Source organism: Gambusia affinis, linkage group LG22 (assembly GCF_019740435.1).
Source record: "Gambusia affinis linkage group LG22, SWU_Gaff_1.0, whole genome shotgun sequence".
NCBI lineage: Eukaryota > Metazoa > Chordata > Actinopteri > Cyprinodontiformes > Poeciliidae > Gambusia > Gambusia affinis.
The window spans coordinates 2,788,306-2,813,528 of record NC_057889.1 but is presented as its reverse complement, the minus strand read 5'-3'; the positions used below and the strand labels follow the sequence as shown (position 1 = coordinate 2,813,528).

The 25,223-nt window shown below is 36.3% G+C and overlaps 2 protein-coding genes across 2 annotated transcripts in view; one reads left to right on the top strand and one right to left on the bottom strand.

Annotated features, from left to right (window-relative positions):
• The window catches only part of igf2r (insulin-like growth factor 2 receptor), a 39,852-nt gene extending 29,487 nt beyond the window's left edge, over positions 1–10,365 (bottom strand). The window contains exons 1-5 of the mRNA XM_044106419.1: positions 10,092–10,365; positions 8,519–8,658; positions 3,001–3,119; positions 1,110–1,208; positions 12–144 (exon numbers count right to left, since the gene is read on the bottom strand). Of these exons, the coding sequence (XP_043962354.1) occupies positions 12–144; positions 1,110–1,208; positions 3,001–3,119; positions 8,519–8,658; positions 10,092–10,228 (628 nt within the window). The 5' untranslated portion in view covers positions 10,229–10,365. The remainder of the gene's footprint in view (positions 1–11; positions 145–1,109; positions 1,209–3,000; positions 3,120–8,518; positions 8,659–10,091) is intronic.
• Positions 10,366–13,993: 3,628 nt separating this feature from the next.
• On the top strand, positions 13,994–17,969 carry ttll2 (tubulin tyrosine ligase-like family, member 2). The gene is made up of 4 exons (XM_044106418.1): positions 13,994–14,615; positions 15,231–15,404; positions 15,940–17,138; positions 17,645–17,969. Exons 1-4 carry the CDS (start codon positions 14,568–14,570, stop codon positions 17,952–17,954), a joined length of 1,731 nt encoding a protein of 576 aa, XP_043962353.1. The 5' UTR covers positions 13,994–14,567; the 3' UTR covers positions 17,955–17,969.
• The last annotated feature ends 7,254 nt before the right edge of the window (positions 17,970–25,223 follow it).

Genomic DNA, 25,223 nt, shown 5'->3' with positions numbered 1-25,223 from the left:
TTTTCACTCACTCAGGCTTCGGCAGATGTTGATGTAAAAGTCGGAGGAGTCGTCGCCGTCGTCCACCAGGTAACCGTCCTCCACCTGGATCAGAGGGTTCAGGTCGTGCTTCTTACCGTCTGAGTCGAACACGTAGCAGGGAACCTAAACACAGCAGGAGCGTTAATACATTCACTCAACAGGAACACAAACAGGAAATGGATTTTACATCAACACAAGATAACAGGTATGATTATTTTAGAGTTCAATTATTCTGACGATTAATAGGATCAAAAAAATTGGTACATTTTGCAGATTTATCATTTATTCACTTAAGCCTTTTTATACAAACTTAACACATAAAAAAGAAATATTTAATTAAGAAAATAAACACTTTATTGCCTAAAAAGCAATACTGCATTCCTTTAGATAAGATTTGATCATTCATAGCAAATAATCAAGCTAAAAAAAAAAATACAACTTGTGAAAAGCTCAGACCTTGACTTATCAATACAATGCAGGGCTGATCAGCTGCAGCCCTGCATTAATCCATTTTAGATTAATAGATTAATAGTTGGATTGTAAAATATGCTTAATCGGACTTTTTTCAACAGAATTAGAACCAGGTGAAGCCAAAACTACCACTTGAGTTCTGGGTAGAACATATTTAATAACTAAGAAGTTTATTTTTATTTTTTTATCTTAAATAAAAAATGTTTACATTTTTGGTTTAATTACTCTTCTTTGAGCAAATTGCCTTTTTTGAGCGTATGCTCCAGTTAACTATTAATTAATTACTAAATCAGTTGACGATTATTTCCATAACCGATTCATCACATGATTAATTGTTTGGGTCCTAACCGGTTGCAAATGTTTTGGTTACATCAGTGAACTTAACAGAAGTTGAAAAAAAAGTAATTTGTGACTGAAATGTTTGAACTAATGCAACGTTAAATTCATTTCACGATGACAGCATATGACAGGCTTTCTGCTGCGCAGCACAAACAGCAGCGCTTCATGGGATGTGGAAGCTCCACTTTCTGTCAGCTGACTAATTGTTTCTGCAGAAAGATGCGGTTTCCTTTCTCACTCAGAAACCTACAAGCAGGACCGGCAGTCAGGACTCCCACCTCTTTGTGTGGTTTGAATTTGTCCTTCTTGCAGGCAGCGTAGGTCTTCCACTCAAAGTAATGAACACATTCAGACAGCGCCACGAACTCTGGGGTGCCCTGTTAGACACAAGTGTGAAAAAAACTGTTTCGTTATAAACAAGCAGAAAACAACGTAAAGGACATCGGCTTTTTACTGGGTGGGTGACTTTTCGGAAAGATTTATCATAAGTTTCCTGTGTGACCTAAAGTGCATGAAGTTTATCTGCTTTTACTTACCAAGAAAAAACATCTTTTGAGTTTTATTTTTTAACAAACTTTTTCTGTAGCTACAATTTCCTGGTATATGTGAATATTTGAGCTCTGCAGCTCTTTGGTTGGATACCAAACGTTATTTGCAAGAATTGCCACAAACCTACCATCAAACAAAAACACACACGGTCCACTTTTTCACATCTGACACCGAAATCTTAGATTTAGTATCGACTGACATCAAATACAGAAAAACAGCTGAATTGATTTAAAACGTTGTTTTTTTAAAACACAGATATAAATGTACCGACTTACAAATTTATTTCCCCAACTCTGCACCAGTACAGCTCACTTAAACACACCAATAGTTTCAGAAGCTTGGTCAAACATGTAAAAACGACTTTAATTTGTACAGTCAAAGGAGTATATCGACCAACACAAAATAATAAAGAAACATCATTGCAGTAAAAATTGTGCAGAATCAAACACTGAAGCCCAACAAGTCAAATAAATATTTAAAAAGTTGAGACGCTGAACTTTGCTAGCAAGTTTGTCAGCATAATCTTCCCTTTTTATCATTTCATTGTTCTTTTTTTATTGAGTTTCATTTCTTGTTTTCAGACATAATAACTTGCTAAGTCCTTTCTCTTTGGAAACAGAACTGCTCTCATTGTGACTCGACAGGAAGTGACATCACTGCCAAAGCTACAGCAGCTCTCCATCTCTCTTTCACACACACACACACACACACAAAACCACAGAACAATGATCAGATCTAATCAGCAGACATCTGTTGCTCTGCATTCATTCTATACAGAATATCAAAAGTCGCACGTTTTTGTTCTTCTATTTCTGTTGCTTCTAAAAACACTTATTTCAACTTATTTGGCAATTATGTCATGTTTTTTAGTGTGTGGAATTTCAAAAAAATGAATGTAACATCACAAATCATCAGGCACTGCGCCATCGCCAGCAACCCTGATGGAGCTCCAGCATGTTTGGTCAGCTGGTATTGCTGCTGTATGCGCTGTACAACGGCTGCTGGAAAGACAAGTGTTTTTCTGCTGACTGAGCATCTAGAATTTCCTTGTTGGTTGTGCTGGAGGCTCCACTTTTGCTTTTCTAAGATTTATGGTTGTATAATCGCACATCTGTTGCAGCCATTTTCATGTGTGAGTGTAAATGCTGAGCTAGAGGGTCAACAATTAGGAAATAAGCAGAGACTAAAATCTCATTATCTAAGAATGAGTTTGTGCAAAAAATGTAATGAAAATGTTTTGCATAGCCAATAGGAAGAGTAGGTCACCTTTAAAGAGTTTTTATACCACAGAAATTTTATAATTCTTAAAGGCAAAAATGTTACATTTGCATCTTTTTTATCTCATTTTGCTAACCTAACCTGTTCAAGAAGAAAAATAAAGTTTCCTTTACATTGAAATGCTGCAGAATTTTTGTTTGCATATCTGTAGACGTATTGAAACACATGCAGGGTTTGTCTTTAGGCTGCCAGAACAAAACAGCTGCACAGAGCAGCTGACGTCAGGGAACAGACGAGAATACCCCACAATACCAGTCAGTCACTTCCATATATCCTGAATATTACACAACGCTTGTTCAGGAAGAGGCCGGTCGACGTCAGGCCGGTCGCCTTGGGTCTTACCATGGTTTTCCCACACTGGAAGTCGATGCTGGTCTGAACCGGGTTGGCTCCTCCCGGGCATGTGTCGGTGGCCTTGTAATCCAGCACGGTGCCGGAGAGCTTCTGCAGGGAAAGGTCACCTGCAGAGTAAATGAGGACAGGGTCAGCACGCTGTTTTATCTGCTAAAATCATTCATGTTCACTATTAGTTTTCATCTCCAAGCAAACAGTTTGACAGATTAATGTCTCAAACTCCCAACCTCCAAATTTATTTTGACTGCAGAGTCAGAGCAGTTTTCATTTTTCATGTCAATACTCAACCGGAAAGAAAAAACTGTCTGCTGTGGGAAACGCTCAGCGCTGCCTGGATCAGAGTTTTAAAAACTGACAGCAGGCCAGAGAATTTTTTTAAAATAAATATTTGATATTTATTGGCAGAGAATTTACAGATGGATAAAAAAAAGAACTGGAACACCTGAGAAAAAAACAAATGTTTCTCCTTGTGATTGAGTGAATATTTTCAGTGATTTTATGTGTTTGTTTGTGTGACCTCTGGATCAAGATAGGCTGCTATCACATGACAATCATAAAAGAAATGTAAACGAGCAACCAGATGACCGACAAACCTACAAACTACAGGAGAGAAGGAAGAACAGTCGGTCTTTCCACGGAGAAACTGAAACCTATATTAGCAACGCACGGTATATCATCATTAATATGCAACTATTTCAGGCATTTTTTTAATGTATTGATATCAGTTCAATAAGAAAAACTGGATCTTTATTGCTTTATTTTAATATATCGTAATACATTTCATATTTTAACATTGTTAATATCTAACTTTGCTAATGTTCTTCTGTTACAGTCTGGACTTACGGTAAATTCAATCACGTTTATTGGTATTGATTAGAACATTTCAGCAACCAGGCAGATCAAAGTGCTTTATATGAATAAAAAAAATAAATAATGAAGTAAACTTTTTTAATATTTGAATGCACAGATAATTACTTTGCAAGAAAGATTGAATTTAAAATACACCAAAAACTACATGCTTTGCAGAAAACGAGAAAGGAGTAACAAAATCCAAAAGTGATTCAAAGGTAAACAGAAAAGAAGCTGGGAGAAATTAAACCATTTCCTATTCAGCCTGTTTGTTTTTGGAATGTTTTATTTTTTTAAAGCACAGCTACAGAAAAGATTGCATCAGATTTTACAGAAACTGTTTGACATGTTTCAACCTGAGGGTATAAAACATGTAGCTTAAAGTCTCTGTTGATTTTACTTCCCTGAGTTCTGAGAAAACTCACATGATTCCTTGAACTCACTGTTAGTTTAACTTCTCTAATTTACCCTTTGGAATACAATGAGTCGGATAATTTAGCACCTTATCGTAGTAAACTGCTGAGCAGATAAAGCCTCAAGCGAGCAGCTCTGTGTCCGTGAGCTACTGATGCGTTCAGGGGTCATGTGAGAAGTCAGTCACAGTTGTTTAACTCCAAATCATCTGACCTCTCTGCTGCTTGGTCACCACTTACTCATTCTTCCTCTTTACAGAAGAGTACTTCCTCAATGTACTAAAATAAGGCTGTAATAAAAACCAACAACTGCACAAGTTTTCACTTGATTATAAAGCAAGTGAAAACTCAGAAGTGTTGTCTTTAAAGCTACACGGCTCCTTGTTACAGCCGTGACTCTGATATCAGATTTTCAACAAAGGGGACTTTTGTGACCTCCGGCTGCAGGACAAGCTGTTATTTTAGCCTGAAATAACTCTGTCTGGCAGCCAAGGAGGTCAGCAGAAGAATAAAGGAAGTCTTAACCGGCATGAGAATGACTAAACATTGAGACTGATTCAAACACTCTAAGTGAGCTTCTGTAAAACATCAGCTGCATTTTTTTTTAGCTCAAATATATTTTAAAATCAGACAAAGAAACTCTGAATGATTTCATATATCAGAGATTTATTTATTTATCCTAAAATTAAATGTTGTCGTAACTAGCTTAGCCTGACACGATACATTTGCAGGACGATAAATTGTCCCAGAGGTTATTGCGATAAATGATAAAATTATTGTTTTAGTAGCATTTTCAAATATAAAGAAAATAGCATAATAATACCAGATCAATCAACTTTAATTTTGTAAAGAACACTCCACACTGCAACTTTAAGATATTTTAAATATAAAAAATAAAACTCAACAACCAAAAACAATAAATAAAAATAAAACCAAAACCACACAGAACTGAAAACAAAAAGATTTTTAAAAATCCCTTCAAAAATTATTAATTAGTGGAATAGAAATTATCAAACTCATTTAAATTTATCATGCAATTAATTAATTAATTATTTGCTTATTGCAACTCATAGACGTGGATTGAGTAGCTGTCAGTGATGCAACTGCATCTGAAGAGGCCTCTGACTGAAGACTGTTGGTGTATGACAGTCTCATGACTGTTATGACATGCTAACAGCTCAATAACAGAGTGTGTGTCATCCAGAAACAGTCTCTGGATAACACAATCAGTTGTTAGCAAGCTGCTCTTCCGGCTCCTCTTTAAATCTTCCTGAATGGTTAGAAAATCGAGTGGAGAGACAGCGGAACAGGAGAAAGGATTTTTACTCATTATGCATCCATGAAGCCTCCTTTCCAACTCCTCTGTGATTTAAGGTTGCAGTTCAGGTATTATTGGAGCTTTAGAGATGCTAATTAGCTGCTCTCAGTTGTAAAACCTTGTTGCTATGGTTACACATTATAACAACTGTCTGAAAGTAAAAAAAAAAAAAAGTGGGAACAAAAATCCTTCCAGCTGTGCAGCCAGAGGGAATAATTATCCAAACATGAAACACCTCAATCAAAAAAAAAAAGTAAACGTTTAGAAAAAGAACAAATGAGAATAAATGTAGCAGCGATGCTCCAACATGCCGTCATAATTAGAGCTGCAGTTCTAGTATAAAAAATAAACAGATTTATATTAAGTTATCCAAACCTAACTGGCCCAATGTGAACAAATAAATGACTAATAAACGAAGAATGTAGTAGGAGATCCATCCAGTTTGTATTCTTACTCAGAGTGAAACCAAAATGTAGTTCAGACCTAAAACTGAATTAATTTTTCAAAATGGGTTCATTCATGCAACAGAACAGGTGCAACATCCTTCTTTAGGAAGGAAGCAGAGAAAAAAAAAGCTTGTTTTAATTCAGTAATTCCTGAAAACGTACCAGTTCCACTAGCAGATTAATTTGCCTACAACAAGGGAACAATATCTTTTTGTAAGTAAAATAATTGGGTCTTTTTCATCAATATTAAGAAATTATTTACTTAAAACAAGCTCTTATATGTTGCTGAAAAGTTACTAGTAATTAGTTTTGGGTTATTTCAATTACAATAAGATATTTTCAGAAGAAACTAGATCAAAAATACTCTAAGTTTTTGTGTTTTTGCAGTGAAGGAGATGAGGATGCTGCTGACAAACAGGAGGAAGAGGAGGAGGAGGAAGAGGGACTCTGCCTGTTCAGCACAGAGATCAGATCTCCGATGAAACACCAACAAACTGATCCATACAGCATCAGATCAATAGTTCAGTCAGCAATAAAACCTCCTGTTGTCGACAGCAAGACTGAGAGCGCCGTCAGGTTGAGGCGGCATGGAAAACATAAAAACATCAATTTTGCCTCTCACTCAGTGAGGAACACACAGCAGGAGAAAACGCTGATCAATGCTTTACCTTCAAGATTAAGGAGGATTTCTGCAAGGTTTTTATGTGAAAATTATTCTAACAAAACTCTCATTTTATGGTTGCATTTCTGTGACATCAAAAGAAGAGAGTTTTTCTAAAAGAAGATTAGATATTTCTGGCACAAACAAAGCATCTGGGTATGAAATATAAAAACTATGGAGTTTAGGCATTTTCACGTTTAAATTCAATTTTAAATTTAAACAAATTTAAAATTGAATTTAAATTCAATTTAAGTTCAAATTGAATTTAAATTCAATTTTAAATTTGAATTATCCATGGATTATGTTACGAGAATAACATTTTAATATTTTGAGAATAATGTTTTAATATAACAACTTTATTCTCGTAACATTACTTTGTTGTTGTACGATTATATTCTTGCAATATTACAGTTTATTTTTTCTTTTCTTGATGTGAACCTAAATCTATGTTGTCAACCACAATATTTTGGATAAAACAAAAACGAGAAGCTCTTCTTATATTTTCATTAATCTAATGTTGTCTGTTAAGTTTCAGTCATATTACATAAAAACCCTCAGGAACTCCTAAAACACTTAAAATTGTTTCAGTTTAAATGAAAATACAGAAAAGGTTTTAAGAAATATCCATTATGTTTTATAGAATGATACTTTGATATTTCGATTTTGAGTTTTAATTGCCGTAATTTGTCTATATGATTGGAATAAAAGGTATTTCTGGATATGAAATGGATCCGTTTCCCGTTTAATTATATTAATCTGAATTAAAACAACAGCTTCAAATGACCAGTCAGAACGTGGATTGATCTGGATCAGATATAAGGCAAACTTTTCCGTTGTATAAATATGAAACTAGTCCTGCTTTATTCATCAACCCTTTTCACTAGCCAGGCTGTCATCTGGGTTTTCCTCGGGGGTAAATGACGGATCCTGACTCCATTCAGCAGCTGCGACTCCTTTTAAGGACGTATCAGACTTTATTTAGCAAAAACGGTAAAATCTTACTTAAAATAGAACCAGTTACATCCGACTATCTGACGTTTTTTTACAAACCGAACTTAAAATGTTATGAAATTCAAATAAAACTGCCAACTAAAGCTGATGGATGCTGGTTCTAGACTTTGACTTCCAAACTTCAATACCTTCGTAGAGTTTAGGCAGTAATTAAAGTTCTGCTTTAAGTGAAACTTTATTAAATTTAAGGACTTGGCTCTTCTGACTGGCTGTTTGAAACAACCAATCAGAAGTCAGGATTTCTACAGAGGCAGTCCTAATCCCGCCCACTGAGTTTTGATGGTCAAAGTTCACAGTTCAAATTAGGGCTGAAATGATTAATCGTAATTATTATTAAAATAATAATCAATTAATCATCAACTGGAGAATACAGACTCAAAAAAACGTCTTGCTGAAAAAAAACTACATATTCAGCGCCAGGATTAAACTAAAACAGTACCAACAAATTTACTTAAATAATCTATGGTTGCAGCCTTAGTTTAAATTAATTCATAGAGGTCTTTAGGACAAGAATATGACAATTTATTTAATTAATAATGAAATAATTATGTCTAGTTTTTTAAATTAAATGAATAAATTTAATTGAGGCACATATAATTAATTCAACATTTAATTCTGTATTTATTTATTTTTAATAATGATATTTAAATAATTATTTCATACATCCATTATTTCTTGTAATTTGGCATGCTTCACTCTCCATACGAACATATCTACCAAACACAGACACTTTTCCCACATAGCTCAGTCCGATATACCACCAAACAAAACCAAAGCGCTTTCTTCCTCCTTACTGGACTGTACTTACCGACCGAGTACTTGACTTCACTGTCAAGGTTTTGGGCGCAAACTGCAGTGCTGGGCCCACAGCTGGTCGGTGGTGAAGACTCACAAAGCTTTATGGTGTATTTCACTTTATTGTCCAGGTCTACTGCCTCCCATTTATAGCTGAAAGGCAGATAAGACAGAATTAATTAGGAAAGAATTGAAATCAATATTTAGTTAATAAAAATGTGAAGGGGCAAAACATCCAACATCTTCAATAAAGTGTTCACCAATTAAAACCAGATTGAGGTTAATTATGGACTTTTTCTTTAGTGACAGAAAGTGACAAAACCAGGAAACAAACAGCAGCCAGTGTGAGCATTCAGGTACCTGGTTATCATTCCTGTCATATTACTGAGTCAATATTTAGACAACAGCTGCACTCACAGAGCTCCAGTGAAGAAAAGCAAATATTTAGTCTCAGATGATTTGCATCTTTTATGCTGACTGCAATAAAAACACAACGCAAAAGCCTAAAAACGCCCCACATTTCCCTTCAAAGTACTTTTGTAATCATTTTCAAAATTGATTTTTTAGTCATTTTATGTTAAATATTTTACAATTTAAACAAATGGGAGGAACCAGCGTTTCATCTTTCCTAAACTGAATCTGAATGCACTTTGCCACAGACACTTAATTTGTTGTCATCATTTAATAACATTTCTAAAAAAAAAAATACCACAATGTTAGCAAAGCATAGAGCTGTATTATTTATGCCTGAATACGAACAATTTTTAAAATTTTACACATCTCAGCTTCATGTTTGCTTCTTGAGCAAACAAAGTGACACACATAAAAACCTCCATTCTTTAATGCAAAAATAAAGAAATTACTGCAATATTATTTTTGCATATTGTGATGCTGCCATGAAAGTACCTGGCATGCATCGCATCAAAGATGTACTTTGCATCCTTTGCAGGACCTTCTTGCTGCAAAGCAGCAGTGCAACTGTGCAGTTTGTCCGCCATCATGCCAATTAACCCAGGATGATCAGCACCTCTTGTGATGTCATCAACAAATACGCAAGAACAGAGCCAGAAGTTTAATTTTTTATTGATTTTCTATTTCCATTTCATGTATTAAAATGTCTATTAAAGTAAGGTTTTTTTAGCTTTATTTATATCTGGATAAAATATGACAAAAGTAAATTTAATACACAGAAACTATGAATCAATAGCACTTTAAAATGTGCTCGGAAAATGTGGTCAATCTGGTCCTTTCAGCTCCCACCAGCACGCTTTTATCAAACGGCAGAGCTTCTGCGTCAACCGTCGCTGCCATCTCAACCGCTGGTGTCCAGTTTAACCGACTGAACGCGGTACCGCCGAAGCTAAAAGTTGCTTCTGTTTCGAAAACAAAGAGCTGCTTTTAGCTGGAGATAAATGTCAAAGGTGCTGCGATGCTAGCATTTGAACGAGTCTGGGGGGAAGCGATTTAGCGTCAGCTAACACAGAGATAACCCGGTTTAAATCGTTAGCTGAGGGGTTTAACTAGGAAATAACGCTGTTTAATGCGTTGTAACGTCTGTCTGTTTCTGGAGGAGGTGTGCTTGTTACCTGCAGAGGTCCTGGTACCACAAGCTGCTGCGGACCTCTTCTGCTCCGGACCGAACCAAGAAACATCCCAAACCGATGCACAGCCACAGAACCAGCCTCAGAGGCTGGCGTTGAGTCGGTTTATCCCGGAAAAACATGTTTCTATTCAGCTGGACCCCGAACGTGGAGCCGAATTAAGACGACATGATACAGCAGAGAGTATCGGCTCTGAACCGAATCAGTAGGAAGTGACTGAATCACATGACAGGACGTCACATGACTCGGAGGGTGCTGACTGTAGAGGCGTTCGCGGGCAGTAGGAAAACTAATTTCCAATCCACCAAAAGCACAAACGTCACCATATCCATTTCCGTTTGGTGTGTTGAGTCATTTTGGAATTAAAATACCATTTATAGATCGGTTAGTCCTCTTGTGTTGGTATTTGTCTATAAAATAAAATCAAATAATTAAAATTAAAATGAGAAGCACTTTCTCTATATTCAAACCCACATCTACATTATGTGTGTTTTAAGTAAGAGTTAAGTAAAACCCTTGAATAAAAAGAGATATGATAGTAGATAGAATAGAAATAGATATTGGATCTACTTTTTTTAGAGTAACATTTTAATTGTGATTTTATTCTCGCCTTTTTATACTGGAATTAATATTGGAAACATGCATGAACAACAGTGACAATTTGAAGAAGAGATATAACTTGGTTGTGTTGCTTAAAGTGTACTATGGCTATCTGGGACTGTAACAGAGATCAACCGTATGAAAATGCATTTGTTCAATAACAATGACTTTTGAAAGCTAAATAGGATTCTGTACTATTCAGGATTCTTGGCAGAAGACATACTGGAAATCAGAGCATAACTTTAAAATCATTTGATATTAAATTATGACAAAAAACTAAAGTTTAGCCAGTATTTGATGATGTCTGTAGTGTCTGAATGCAGAATGAATGAAACTCGTTTACTAATGTACATTCATGGAAGGACTACTACTGCCTTATTTCACTCGGAGCCTTTAAAATGCACTCTTAACAGCATGAAGACACATTTTTTTGGAGGTTGGTGTTTCTGAATGAACGCCACAGAAAGGTAATTCCAGGACAGTTTGAGTTCTCTACCGCCATCTAGCGGCCATCTTGTAGAAACACGCTGCGCCAAATGGCATAGCTAGACTTTCTAAACAGCCTTGAATTTCTTTCTGTATTTGTATATTATTGCCTCATGATAGGTTTTTAAATTAGTACCTTGTAACAATCGCATTAAACAGCCCTATAAGTATCAATAAATTATTTTACCTGACATATAAAACCCCAAATAAAAGTGGTAAAACATACTGAAACTCAAATTACTAACTTTCTTTGGCTTTATAAAATTGCTGCTCCCTTAAGACACATTATTCATTGCTGTGCCTCAAAGTAGAAATAACTCATGACCCTTGGTGTTTGAGTTTAGATAAACTCATAGCCACTAATGGGCCCAATAGCCTAAAGAGAATTTGTCTATCCTGATCAAGAATGACATATCAGACAAAAGAACAAGTCCAATGCAGACCCAAAGGTGCCAGTTTATCAAAGATGTGCTTTCAAGTAGATAAAGTGGGGCTATCATAGAACATTAACACTTCAGAAATCATTGTTAGCTTTTACTAAGCCAGACTAAAGGTTAAAGATCTTCAACTGAGACGTGAGCTGGTTAACAGCAACTGTTTCTAGTAATTCATAGAGAAAAGGCAACTTTGAAACGTGAGAGAGAAATGTTAGAGAATCTTTATCTAATCTAAATAAAGATAAGATTTATTTTCATCATGGATTACCTCAACCGTTACCTAAGATTAACCACAATTTTTAAAAAGCTGGGTTCAGTTTCACAAGTCACTCCCAGGCACGATGACTAGAAAACCTGTAGAATCAAGAAAATGAGTAAATAAAACATCTGACACAAAACAGGCTAAAAGATATATATAAAAAACAACTAAGCATGGCATAATCTAAAGATAAATCAAGAACAGAAGGGAACAATGCCATTACCACTGACGGTTTCTAATGGTCTGGGGCTCCGATAAACCACAGTGAGTAATCGTTGTAAAACAGAGAAAACATGAAAAAGGTTGCGAACTTTCCAAGAGATGTTGGTGTTTCAAAATTACTCTAACTGTGCATCAGTGACTCAGTGTTCATAACTCAACAACCGATTAGTAAATGAAGTGCAATTTTGCCACAGCATCACATTAGAATCCAAAATCTGCTCAGTTCCATGACGATCAAGATAAATCTACAGTTACATTTGAGTCGTGTATCAATCAAAACAGGCTTTAGTGAACCAAGCTATCAGCAAAATACATCCTGCCGTCAACAAAATGGCCAAAAAGGTAACAGTTAGCAAAGAACAAGCCTAAAAATGATGAGTCAAGATGACAAACCAACAAACAACATTCTTGCTCTCTGCTACCATCTAGTGGTCATTTTATAACTACACAAAACAAAACCCATCATACAAATCAGGTTAGCTTGATTGCAAAATAGCAATGAATTTTCAGAAATATTTTTGTAATTTTAGAGGCTAATTGTTGCTTTTTTTACAAATCTGCATGCATTACTAAATGTTTTCAGACCTCTGTAATTTTTAAGGGTGAAATGTATTAGCATTAAAAACTGAGCACTTTTTGCAGTTGGTTCCCAGGGTGAAAAGGTTTCAAACGTTGCAATAAACTCTTGCTGGTGTAAAATGCTATCCCAAAGGAAATTGCGACCTAATTTAGAGTCTAGAGGAGTTCTTCAAATTACCGTAAAAATTTGGGAAGGTGAACAAGGATTTGTGTAATGAAGATAAGATTCACTCACATAGTTTGGAAGAAAGACCAGCAGAGACTCGTTCAGTCTTTCACAGGTGCAGCCGATCATCTTCACGGCCATCATTCAGTCTTTTTGTCCATCACTGTTTGGTTTGGGTCAACAAACCAGTACAGGTCCGGACAACAAAAAACGGAAATGGTTTCGTCCCAAGCTGTTTCTCTGGACACATTTCAGCCAAAGTAACTGGCTACTCTATTAAACAAAACAAGTCTAACGCACTACTATCTACTTTAGAAATATTTAAGTGTTAAGAAACATTATTTCCTTTAAGTTTTAGTTGAAATTTTTGTTCTGCAAGAAAGGATTTACACATTATAGAAAACAGAAGTGTTGCATGCAGGCAGCTTATAACTCATCATGCTCTCCGAGTTACTTTAAGTCATTTAAAAGGAACAGTACATTTTAATAAAACACACAATTTATAAGTAAAAAGGCAGAATTAGTTAATATATTAACTATCTGTAGTCCCCTGGTTATGATGTGAAAAAAAAGAATAGACTTAAAACCCAACGTACTAAAAAGATGAGAGATTACTAAGAAAGTAGACAATGTAATACATCAAAACAGATGCAATTTCTTTAGTTTTGACAAGTGAATCAATAACTAATCATTTCACTTAGGTCGGATTTATATAGATATTCTCTTCCTTTTTTTTATTAGCCTCTTAAAAAGGCTTGTTTTGTTTATTCAGGTTACATTTCTTTTATATTAAAATTCAACTGAAACATTTGGAACATAAAACCCAAAACAGAGCAAGCATGTTTATATCGCTACATATTTAAGAGCTTTTTGTTTCAGCTTTTTGTTATTAAAAGCCTTCCAGGCGTTGTCATCAGAGCCGCTGATGACTCTGACATGGTTCAGACAATTGATGCTGCATTTTGTGAGTAGGTGGAGCTCAAAGAACTGACAGCTTGTCAACAACTCGCTGAAAGAGAAGACCTCTACATAAAAGGAAAAAACTACTTTTATTCTGAGTACTTTATACAAAGGTAAGATAAAATTATCTGTTTATGGTTTGGAAATGAAGGGAAAATGTACAAAATTTTGGCCTAATTTAAATTTTTCATGTAACAAACAAGAGTAACATCAACTCTGGGATAAGTCGATTCACATTTAGCCTAAATGATGCCTGTGCTGATTATCACTGTGTTTGTGAACATCAGTTTGAATTGCAATAAATATTTTCAGCTAATGGATAATTGATGCACTCTCACCCTTCTCTCGGCGCTGACGGGTCAACAAAGTGTCAGGTTTGTTTGGCCGTCTCAGATTTACAACCAGAATCCTTCAGCTCACACAAGAACAAGCAGCCAGGCCGGGTTAAATGTTAACTGCATGTTTGTAAATGCTGAATGCAGCTTAACATTTATGAGAGCTTTAAAATGGTGCCCAGAGGAACGTCTAAGCTGTTTATTTTTAACCCGACTACTTGTTAATAACTACCAGATGTTAAAATTCCAACAAATTCTTGATCTCAAGCCAGAGAAGGAGCAAATTTAGCTTACAGTTTTTAAAATTATGGGCTTAAATATGATATGATAATATCTGAACAATCCTGCACTAAAAAAAATGTTTAATACAGGAGAGTGTCTGGTTTTCTGAACTGAGCTGCTCCTTGCTGAAGCTGCATGGCTGCGTCGCTGGTGTTCAGGCTGCATGACCGAGGTCCACAACTGGTGAGTCTGAGGCTTATTAAGGCCACTGCAGATAGAAACAAAATATGAGAAAATCTTTGAGAAAAATTTCAGGAATTCTGGGATTTATCTCAGAAAGTTTCAAGAACGTTTCCGAGTTTAAAAAGTAGAAAATTTGCTAGAAAAAAAATCAAAAACCTTTGAAATCTCAGAAATTTTCTAAAAAACTTTGGAAATTTGAAGTTTGAAAAGTCAAAAATTTTGACTTATGGAAAATTTGAGTCTTAAAAGTTGAGAATTTTTTCCTTCTTCAACTAAAAGATTTCTGACTTTTTTTTTAGAAAAAAGTCAAAAATTTTGACTTACGGAAAATTTGAGTTTTAAAAGTTGAGAATTTTTTCCTTCTTCAACTAAAAGATTTCTGACTTTTTTCTAGAAAAAAGTCAGAAATTTTGGACTTTTCAAACTCAGAAATTTCCATATCTGTTCTAAACAATTTCTGAGATTAATTTAAAAATGTTTTTTTTTTTCTTGCAAATGTTCAGTTTTGAAGCTCAGAAAACTTAAAAGATTGAGATTATTCTGAAAATTTATTGGGTTTTAGTGGAAATTTATTCCTTTTTTTCTACCAACGGTGGCCCTAACACGCTGTCATAGGTGAGGGAAGTGCTCCTGGAACGAGGATGGAAAGAATATGACAAACGGAAACGTGAGGACAGCGACTGGAACCTCTACTGGAGGGGGTCAGAGTTTCACAGCTCAGAATATCACAGCCTGCTGCCATGGCAACGCCTCAATCACCATCCCAAAACTGCTGGCATCACGCGAAAGGTGATGCTTTGATATACAATTACTGTTATTTTGCATAGATTACATTTCCACAAATTATTAAGCAGCGACCCAACAGAACCAACAGTCTTTCTGTGGATACAGCTTCTGTAAACAGAATTATTAATTCAAAAAGGGGAAAGACAAGAATTTTGTTGTTGACTGAACATCCAGAAATCACTTGCTGGATTCTTGTTGAATGTGCAGGAGGCTCAACTTCTGCTTTTCAAAGATGGACGGTTGTATAATTGCGCATCTGTTTCTTACGTGGATTTAAAGTGACAGAGACCCTAAAACAGCTCAAAGTAGGCAGAACTGGGCAGACTAAAAATTGTAATAAACATTTTTTGTTTAACCCACAGGCCTAATCTGTTAGAGGAAGCACAATAGGTCACCTTTAACAATTTTATTATGAGCTTAATTGAAAGTGAAATAAAAACATGTTTTTATTTCCAAAATTAGTTTATTTCAACAGAAATATGCCCAAATATAAAATTTATGAAAAACTAAATTATGCTCTCCTAACTTCTTTTGAAAGGACTCATTGGTACGCAACCTGAGGAGAATGAAGGCAACATTTGGTTCAGCTCTCTACAACTTCAGTCCAACAACCTTCATCCTTCCCAACGAATACACCAGTTTCCTGACTGAATACAACAAGCTGCTTCCTAATAGAGAACAATCAGTTTGCTGGATTTGTAAACCCGTTGACCTCTCCAGAGGTCGAGGTATTTTCCTCTTCCGGAACATGAGAGACCTGGTCTACAACGGCTCTGTAGTGGTGCAGAGGTATATCAGCAGCCCCCTGCTGATATCAGGGTACAAGTTTGACCTGAGGATTTATGTGTGTGTGAAAAGCTTCCATCCACTTACTGTTTACATCCACCAGGAGGCGCTGGTGCGCTTCGCCACAGAGAAATACAACCTGTCCTCTCTGTCTAACGTGTTCGCTCACCTCACCAACACCAGCATCAATAAGTGCGGTCCCTTCTATAAAACCCAGAAAGGACAGGTCGGTTCAGGGTGTAAGTGGACTATGAGTAAGTTCAGGTATTTCCTCCAGAACCAGAACATCAATGAGCTGTTTCTGTGGCAGAGGATCAACAACATCGTCACACTGACGCTCCTCTCCATCACTGCGTCGGTACCGGACTGTCCAAACTGCGTGGAGCTTTTTGGCTTTGACATCCTCATTGATAGTAAGTTCAAACCCTGGCTTCTGGAGGTCAACCACAGCCCGTCACTGGCTCTGGACTGCCAAACAGACTTATCAGTAAAGAAGGGGCTGGTCAGTGATCTGGTTGATTTGATGAATTACACAGATATTGATGGTCTAAGAGGCAAAACTTATCAGACACAACGAAATGTCCAAACTTGCTTTAATGCCAACATCTCAACACCTGTTCCTTCACTCCCCAAGCTGAAAGATCACAACTTTCAACAGAAAAATAAAAAATCTTCAAAAATGCATCAGGAAAAGTCAAAAAGACACCTTCCACCTATTGAGACTTTACACTGGATACTGGGCTCATACTCAAAGATGAACGTGGTGAAAACGGGTCTTTCATCACGCCAGATGAAATATAATCCTCAGGTTACTGGGGTCACAAACCGAGACGTTGCTGAAACCCAAGATGAAATGGAGAACGAGGTTTCCTCTTCGGTACTCGGCACTCAGGGCAGAAGGTCAACATTCAGACCGTCTACAGATTCCTGGAGGCTTCCAGACATCTACAGGTATTCGTTTTCCTTCTTACTACTTCATACTTTGAGTACAAATAGCCAGACTTTCTCGTAATCTACAGATCTATTGGCCTGGATTTCAAAATATTGTTAGAAGTTTTTTTGGACTTTGGCTGCTTTTAGGGAGTTTCCCCACCAGCTAGTCTGGCAATTCGCTTTCACAATGCACTGCATCAAATCCAACCTAATTGAAAAACCTGTTCCCCTCCTCGCCCGTGGGGGCGCTGCATCAAGAACCACTGAAACAAATGACACAAAAACCTCAGAAGAAATGTAAACAAAAATAGAGTGGCATAAAATTTTAGCAATTGTAGAATTTCTTTTTGTGTCTGTCTAAATAGCGTGACCCATTTCTCCAGATAGCGCTAGGCTAGCTTATTTGTTTTGGTTGCATTTACCCAGAATAAGTACCAAAGGAAAGAAGAAAGAAATAGAAAAAGTAAATGAAGGAAAGATAGATTTTAAAGAAAACTCAACTGATGTCAAGTGTTGCTTCACAGGAAACGTCGGAGGTTCCATGTTCAGGAAGCGAAGCCTCCAATTGGTCAACATGTTCCACCAATCAGAGCTGGAGGCTTCATTCGGACCTTTCCGTTTAACCCGGCAACACTGAAGGCTTCCCTGGTCAAACTGGACGTCCCGGTTGTCATACAGGAGCTGCAGAAGCTGACGGCTCGGGTGGCTTCAGGCCGACGGAAGGACACAACAGGAGAGGAAGAGGATGAAGACTGCTTTGATTCACTGCTGTGGGGGCCAGAAGACCCCCCGCTGCTCAGTCAGTGGTTCAACACCAAAACAAAAAATACCTGATCCAAGAAGCAGAAATGATCAGATTACGTAATTGGGAATATTAGATGAAATTTGTTTCAGTGAAACTCATATGTTGTGTTTTTGTGTCTTGTTTATTAAAAGAACCAGGAAGAACATCATGCGGCCAACTGGTTCTTTTGTTTCCTCGTTAATTATTCAGGGTGCTTAAAGGCCTCTTTATGGGAAAAAGAAACAAACACAAAACCTCACCAATGAGATTATCAACTGGAACATGATGCCCATAAAGAATCCATTAAGGGAGTCCAGTTAGCATCTTCTATTTCCTGAAATTTATGTCATTCTAGTGCTTTAAAAATGTTCCAGTCTATTTTCCAAAGCCGTGATCCGTATTTATCAGGATGGGAGATTAAACTGAGGGCCAGAAGAGGGCAGCAAGTCTCAGTTTCAACTGACTGATGAAGTGAGAGCAGAAAACAATTTCAGATTATTTACACTGAATCTGAGGGGGAAAATATCACAGAGAAATTAGAGTGGTTTGATAAAATCTAATTAGTGTCTAATTGACCTCTTGATGTGAGAGTTTTGTGTCAAAGTTTCCACTTAGTAAATATTGATTTTACAGTTTGGTTATGAAACACAGAGGATCGGAAGGATGCAAAGGGATTTATGAACACTTTTCCACATAGTGACGATATTAAAAGGAAGGAGATGTTTCAAAATGAATAAAGAAAAGAACATTTGATAAAGGGGGAGAAATGAAAGAGGAAGGAAAATAAAGAAAAAGAAAAATGAAGGAAGAAAGGGGATAAGAACAAGACAGAAAAGAGAAAGGAAGAAAGAAGGCAAGACTGAAGGAGAAAATGAGTAAAGTAGGAAGAAAAAATGAAGGAAGGAACGAAAAAAGAAGAAGAGAGAAAATAAGGAAGGACTAAGAAGAGAAGGAAGAAAAAACAAATAATTATTTACTTAAAATAATTTTTTATATCTTGCTGAAAAGTTTCTTATAAATTACTTTTGTCTTATTTAAAGTATTAAGTTATTTGCAGTAGAAACTAGACATCGACTGCCTGGTAAAATGTTGTTTTTTGCAGTGTTGTTATTGAAACACACAGGTCTGGAACACTGGTACCAGTTTTGACATGTCCATGTAGGGGTGGGTGGTGCGCTGACAGGAATCCTGAAAGGAGCTTTCAGCAAAACAATCAGACATGACTCTAACACAGATGTAGTCAGTGTTTTGTAGCAGTTAAGCAAGAGTTCGTAAAACTTGTATTTTAATAGGCCAGTGTGGAATTTACTGTTGTAAAGCAGGTTTGTGGTTTTCATTAGCAGCAGGTTAAGCTGTCTTGTAAAGTGGGAGGCAATATTACTACTTCTAATGCATGAGCAGAACCGGGTTTAGCACATTATTTCTGAATAAGCCCTGTGTAAAGATCAAACCTAGTCATCATCACAGGTTATTTCAGCCTCTTAATATGTTTTGTTTAACCTACACTAACATTAGAAAGATTTATGTCATGCTCATAATTAAAAAGGTGGTTAACGTGAAGATAAATTCAGCTTTGAATAGATTTTAAAATACTTCTGTCAGTTTAATCGGTTTTCTGCTGCTCCAATCTGGATCAAACTTCCAGAAAACTTCAAAAATGCTGAAACTCTGAGTTCCTTTAAATCAGAACTAAAAACCCACATTTAGTAAGATTAATAATAACTGAAACTTCAATGCAAAAATACAAAATCTTACCAAGTATTTTTGGTCTATTTTCTAGTGTAAATATCTTAATTTTCTTGATACAAGACAAAACTAAATCAAAAGTAACAGGATTTGAGTTTGGCAAAGTCCAAGTCTCCGGAGAGGAAAAGAAATCACCTGTGTCGAATAATCCACTTCTTGTTTTTGCCATACTTCCTGTTTGTTTTGCCAATTACTCGTCTACCTGTCTTTGTTTGCTGAATCAAGCCAGAAAGACGATCCCAAGATGCTACGAACGTGTTTTGATACTTGTTAATTAAACATTGTTTAATCTTTTTGTGGCTGTGGTCTGTTTTCTTGGTCCGACTCGGACTTCCTTCATCACACCTGGGGAGAAATACATTGATAAGAGCTTATATTACTAATAAGAATAAGCAGTAGCACAACAGAGAGCAAATCCTGATAGTTATCCAATTTGCAAACAGTTAATAAGCGAGCAATCAAAACAAAACAGTTTTCTTTCTTTGTTATTCTCCCATATGTTGGTCGGACTGCTTTGGCACAACATAATGACTGGGTTTCAAGTTGCTCCAGATTTTACTTTTGTTTTCTCTCCAAAAGTTCTTGTGTGCACAGTTCTTCAGATTGAATTCAAGCCTGACTATTCCCTCAGTGCTGCATTATGCCAGTGTTTTGGTACAACTGCAGACGTCAATGTTGCAACAGAACCTTATCATTGCACTAAGTGTTTTGTCAAACAGGTTGAGTGTGTGGCAGATGGGCTGAGTTGCTCCTTCTTAGTAATATTGAGATACTTCCAGCAAATCATGCAATGTCTTGTCAGGAAGTGAAAAAAGAAAATCCAGATATGTTAGATTAAAAATGTTAATTTATTTGGGGAGAGTGTAAAAGTTATATTTATAATCTGTGATACAACATTTGAAATACGTTTGTGTAAACTAGAAGTCTGCTACTTATGTTGAAGCAGGAATGCATCCAAAAGTCACAGGACAGTGGCACTGGAAACCTCTGGTACAAACCAACTCTGACTGACCGCAGTACATCCGCAAATACGTGCATGCAGACGACCTTGAGACTATTACAACACTTTTTTAACCTATCATTTCATAAGTCTTGCATGTGAAGCAAGAGGAGACTGGCAGAGCATTGGGTTCTTGTGATACAGATCTGCAGATTATTTTGTTTGCGCATAAGTTTCTCATGAGACAAACAGTAAAACAGTAAGAAAGCTAAAACAGGAAGCAAACGATAAAATGTGAAGACGGATCCTTAAAAATTATCAGATGAAACCAAATAATCTGCTGCTAAAGCTCTGCTTGCATGCCATCATACAACCGCAGAAGGTTTGAACGTGAAAAATCCCCAGGATATCTGTACTTTTAGTTTCTTTACTTTCTCAGACAGTTAAGTTATTATCTAACTCAGTTTAGGCAACATAAAAACATTAGAAGCATAATATCATGAAAGACATTAAAAGATTCAATGCTTCAGCAAAACGCCTCCAGGACAATCCAATAGTGGAAATCCTTCACTATTTAGAAAAAATACCTTCATCAAAACAAGAATTGAAAAATTCCCCAAAAAATTGGAAATACTCTTCCAACCCAAATATCTCAATATACAGGGATGAATGTTCAAAATAATCATTATTTACTAAAAAACATTTATTTGAATTCATTTGCCTTCTATTGTTGAAACCTTTTTAGCATGTGTGAGATCACTGATTATATTTCTTCCTGTTTGAGAATTTCTTAGCTCTAAGCAATTATACCAAATATTATGGCAGTGTATAAATGCCATTAGAGATAGAAAAAAAGTAAATTCCTGCCAAAAAAACTCAGAAATCTTTAGATTAATTTAGAAATTTTTTAGGGGAAAAAAAAAAAGAAATTTCTGAGCTTGAAAAGATAAAAATTGGCAAGAAAAGTCAGAAATTTTTAGAGTAATCTCAAATTTTCTGAAAAAGAAAATGTTTGACATTTGAACATTTCCTGAGTTTTGAAGGTCAAGATTTTCTGATTCTGAAACTCAAAAATTTCTAAGTTTTTTTCTCGAAAATCTCATAATTTCTGATTTATTTTAGCTAAACTTTGACTTTTCAAGCTCAAATTTCCAAATGTTTTCTAGAAAATTTCTTTGCTTTTCCCCGCAAATTGTTGATTTTTAGAGCTTAGAAATTTCCTTGTTCTGCTAGAAAATTTGAGATTAAAAAAAACTTATGAGTTTGTTGGCAGACATTTATTTTTTTAATTTTATTTACAATTGCTCTAATATGCTGTCGTAAATGTACATAATATTTTTTTCTACATTTTGTAATGCTACACCTTCAGTAACTGTCCTTGAGAGCCACTGTTTTGCAACCTTTAGATGCATCGTTGGTCCATCACACCTGAGTCAAATAGATGATGAAGATTACGTGGCGTGCCCTCAGGTTCTGAGAAGGCCAAATGTGCATTTTGAGGTCCTGATGCAATCTGTGTTCAATGATCAAATTGCAAAAGGCTAAAACTCAGTTTCAGCATTTTTATATCTTAGATTTTTTTAAAACCTAACTATTTCGAAACAACCTTCTACTGTTAGCTAAAAACTTTAATTCAAAGCCTCTCCATATGCTTCATCCATCCATCGTCTGTACCCGCTTATCCATGTGGATCACTGGATCCAGTGGTCATTAGTGTGAGGATAATGCTACATGCAGTTCTCATAGTATTGCTGTTCTGATGATTAAAACTAAAGTAATGTGATTCCTGTGTTGTTAAAACGAAGATGCAAATGACTAAATGGAAAACGTTATGGTTAAATGACTTGGGATTTTCAACGGTAATCTTGAAGAGAATATAATCTTATTAACTGTGTTAGTGTCAGATTACCAATGGAACAAAATGATGAAGTAATCATATGTCATTGAGACATCAAGTGTTTCAACAGAGTATAGATAAGAATACAGCTGAGAAAAGGGAACTAGTTAGAGGTGTTAAAGGAAGAAATAGTAAGTTAGCTTAATTTGGAAAAAGCTTGGCGCTCTCAATTTCTTTCCTATTTCCCGGATTCTTCCAGTGAGCCGCGTGTGCCAATCAGGAGCAGCGATGCGTGATGACGTCACAGAGTTACAGCGTTTAATCTCATAGGAAACCACAATGAAGTAACAACATGAGCTGCAAAGCAGCCAAGATACAGACTCATTCCCTGAGACAGACAAAGAATAAAAACAAAGGGACAATGACAGAGAAAGAAAAGGCAAAGACATGTCTTTGGAGAAGGCTGATGCCAAAACGGCACAAATATATCAGCAATCTAAATTATTAACATTGTGCAGTAACTTTTATAGTGAAGGCGTTTCTCTCCTTGTTAATGTATTCAATTAAGGCGTACCCCTGGTTCGACCAACCAGGAGCTCCCCTGGACACTCAGAGGAACTTAGACCTTCCCTTAATTTCACGCCAGAGATCAAAGGCCATTTGCTCTCTGGAAGAACAATGGAGCAAGCAGCTGCATCCTGGGCTCTAGGGCCATTTGGGCAAATAAAACCATAAAATAAGACTTCACAGATACCTGTGAAATTCGGAGTGTCTCCTTCACAAAGTTAACTCAGTGATTTAATTTAAGAAAATATTATCTTCACAAACCTAATTCTGGTCTACTACATTCAGCATCTCAAAAGATTTGAATCTTTGCCTTATCACATAAATCCTGAACAATTTTCTAATACTAAACAACACATTTTCATTGAAACAATTTCCATTTGGTTCAGATATTATCATAGTACAATTTTCAAATACATTCAGCATTCACCATTCTAAACTTAGATAATACACTTTGGTTAAAAACTTGCTATTAATATGTAGAACATGTCTTAGAAATTAAATGTTAATGATCTCAACATTCTATGTTGCATTTTAGTTCAAACCCTGCCAGATGTGGTTATAAAACCTTTTGATGTTCTGTGAACCCAATCGGCTTCTGCCCTGCACTAGATGCGAATTTCGTGGCTTCCTGAGCCCTGATAACAATACTAAAAGATCTCCTTTGATCTGCATCTAGTTCCTGACCTTTGACATTTACTCTGGTGGATAATTTCCTGTAAATTCTTCACAGAATATCTGTTTAAAACTAAGAAATTTATACAACATAGAATGTTCAAGATACCTTTTACACATGACATAAAATTAACTGTTTAAAGCATTAGAAATAATCATTTTTCTTAACAGAGGTTTTGGGCTGGAAAAGTGAAGGGTCTTGAACAAGAATGCAAACCGAATGACATCATTTCTCCTAAACTTCGGGGGATTTGAGATAATCTATTCAAGCATTCACTCTATAAAGGGAGTCTGCCAACCAATGAAACACATGTCTATTAAAAAAAAAACTATAAAAAGAAGTGAAGGAAGAGGAAGTGTTGCTGTTTCCTCCAGACGTCAAAGGAAGCAAAGGAACCGGAGCCATTGCAAAAAGGATTCAACGCCTAAACTCAAGACTGTCAATCCTGACTGGGAATTTCTCATCAACTGTGGCTCAATATCCAAAGAAAAAGGCAAAGAACTTGGCAACTGAAGAGCCATCCATCCATCCACTTGGAGGAAAAGAAGATCTGATCTGACTGGGGTATGAAAGCCATTCCATCTCCCAAGGTCTCCACTGAGACTCCTTCAGTTTCAGCAATAGAGAAATACACGTTAGGTTGATTATTTTTATTACTTGAGTATTCTTGCTGCTAAATTTAAGTCACCTTTAATCTTAAATTCTTCAATTGTGGTAAAATTGTATTGGTGTATGGTCCATAATCTTTTTGGAGATTTAAAGGTTAAGGCCAAAGTTGGTAAAACAAAATCCCTGGGGCTCCATATGAGTCACTAAATAATACCTGCCTTAGGGTCAAGAGCAAGTTGCAAAACAGAGAGAGCATGACTGTTAATGTTTGATGTCTGTGAATCCACGTTGACTGCAGGGCTACTCAGTCTGACTAATTCATAGAAAGACGTGGGGTGGGACACCAAGATATGGGTCCATAAAGGGAGACATGGAATAAGTTGTTTGCCTGTTGTCCTGCCCATCCCAGCCTACAATTGGTCTGTGGTTTCCTTAGACAGCTCTTTGGTCTTGCTTGATTTTCTGAATTTTTGTAGATTATATCCTTCACATTTGAGATACACCTATGATGAAAATTGACATTTCCATTCTTTGTAAGTTGGAAACCTTATAAAATTGGTGATATACCAAATACCTATTTACTGCATGTCATAATAATGCCGTACAGAAATGATGAAAATCACTAACTTTGTCTCTCATCACAGGGGGGACAGTTGGATTGAGTCATTAACACCCTCCACACACAGTGTAAGTTACAAAATATCATTGCTAACGAAGCAGCGACTGCTGTACCCACTATTATTGGGAAGTTGAGTGGAAAACATTGGAAAATGGTAAAACAAACAACAGAAGTAACTGGAACTTTCAGAGGAATGATAATTCAAGACTGAAGTAGATTCACAAGGTGTGAACTGAGGATGGAGTCTGAATCAGAAGCATTTTGACTGGGCTAAAAGGAGAAAGGAGTGGATTGTTGCTCAATGCTCTAAAATCCTCTTTTCAGACAG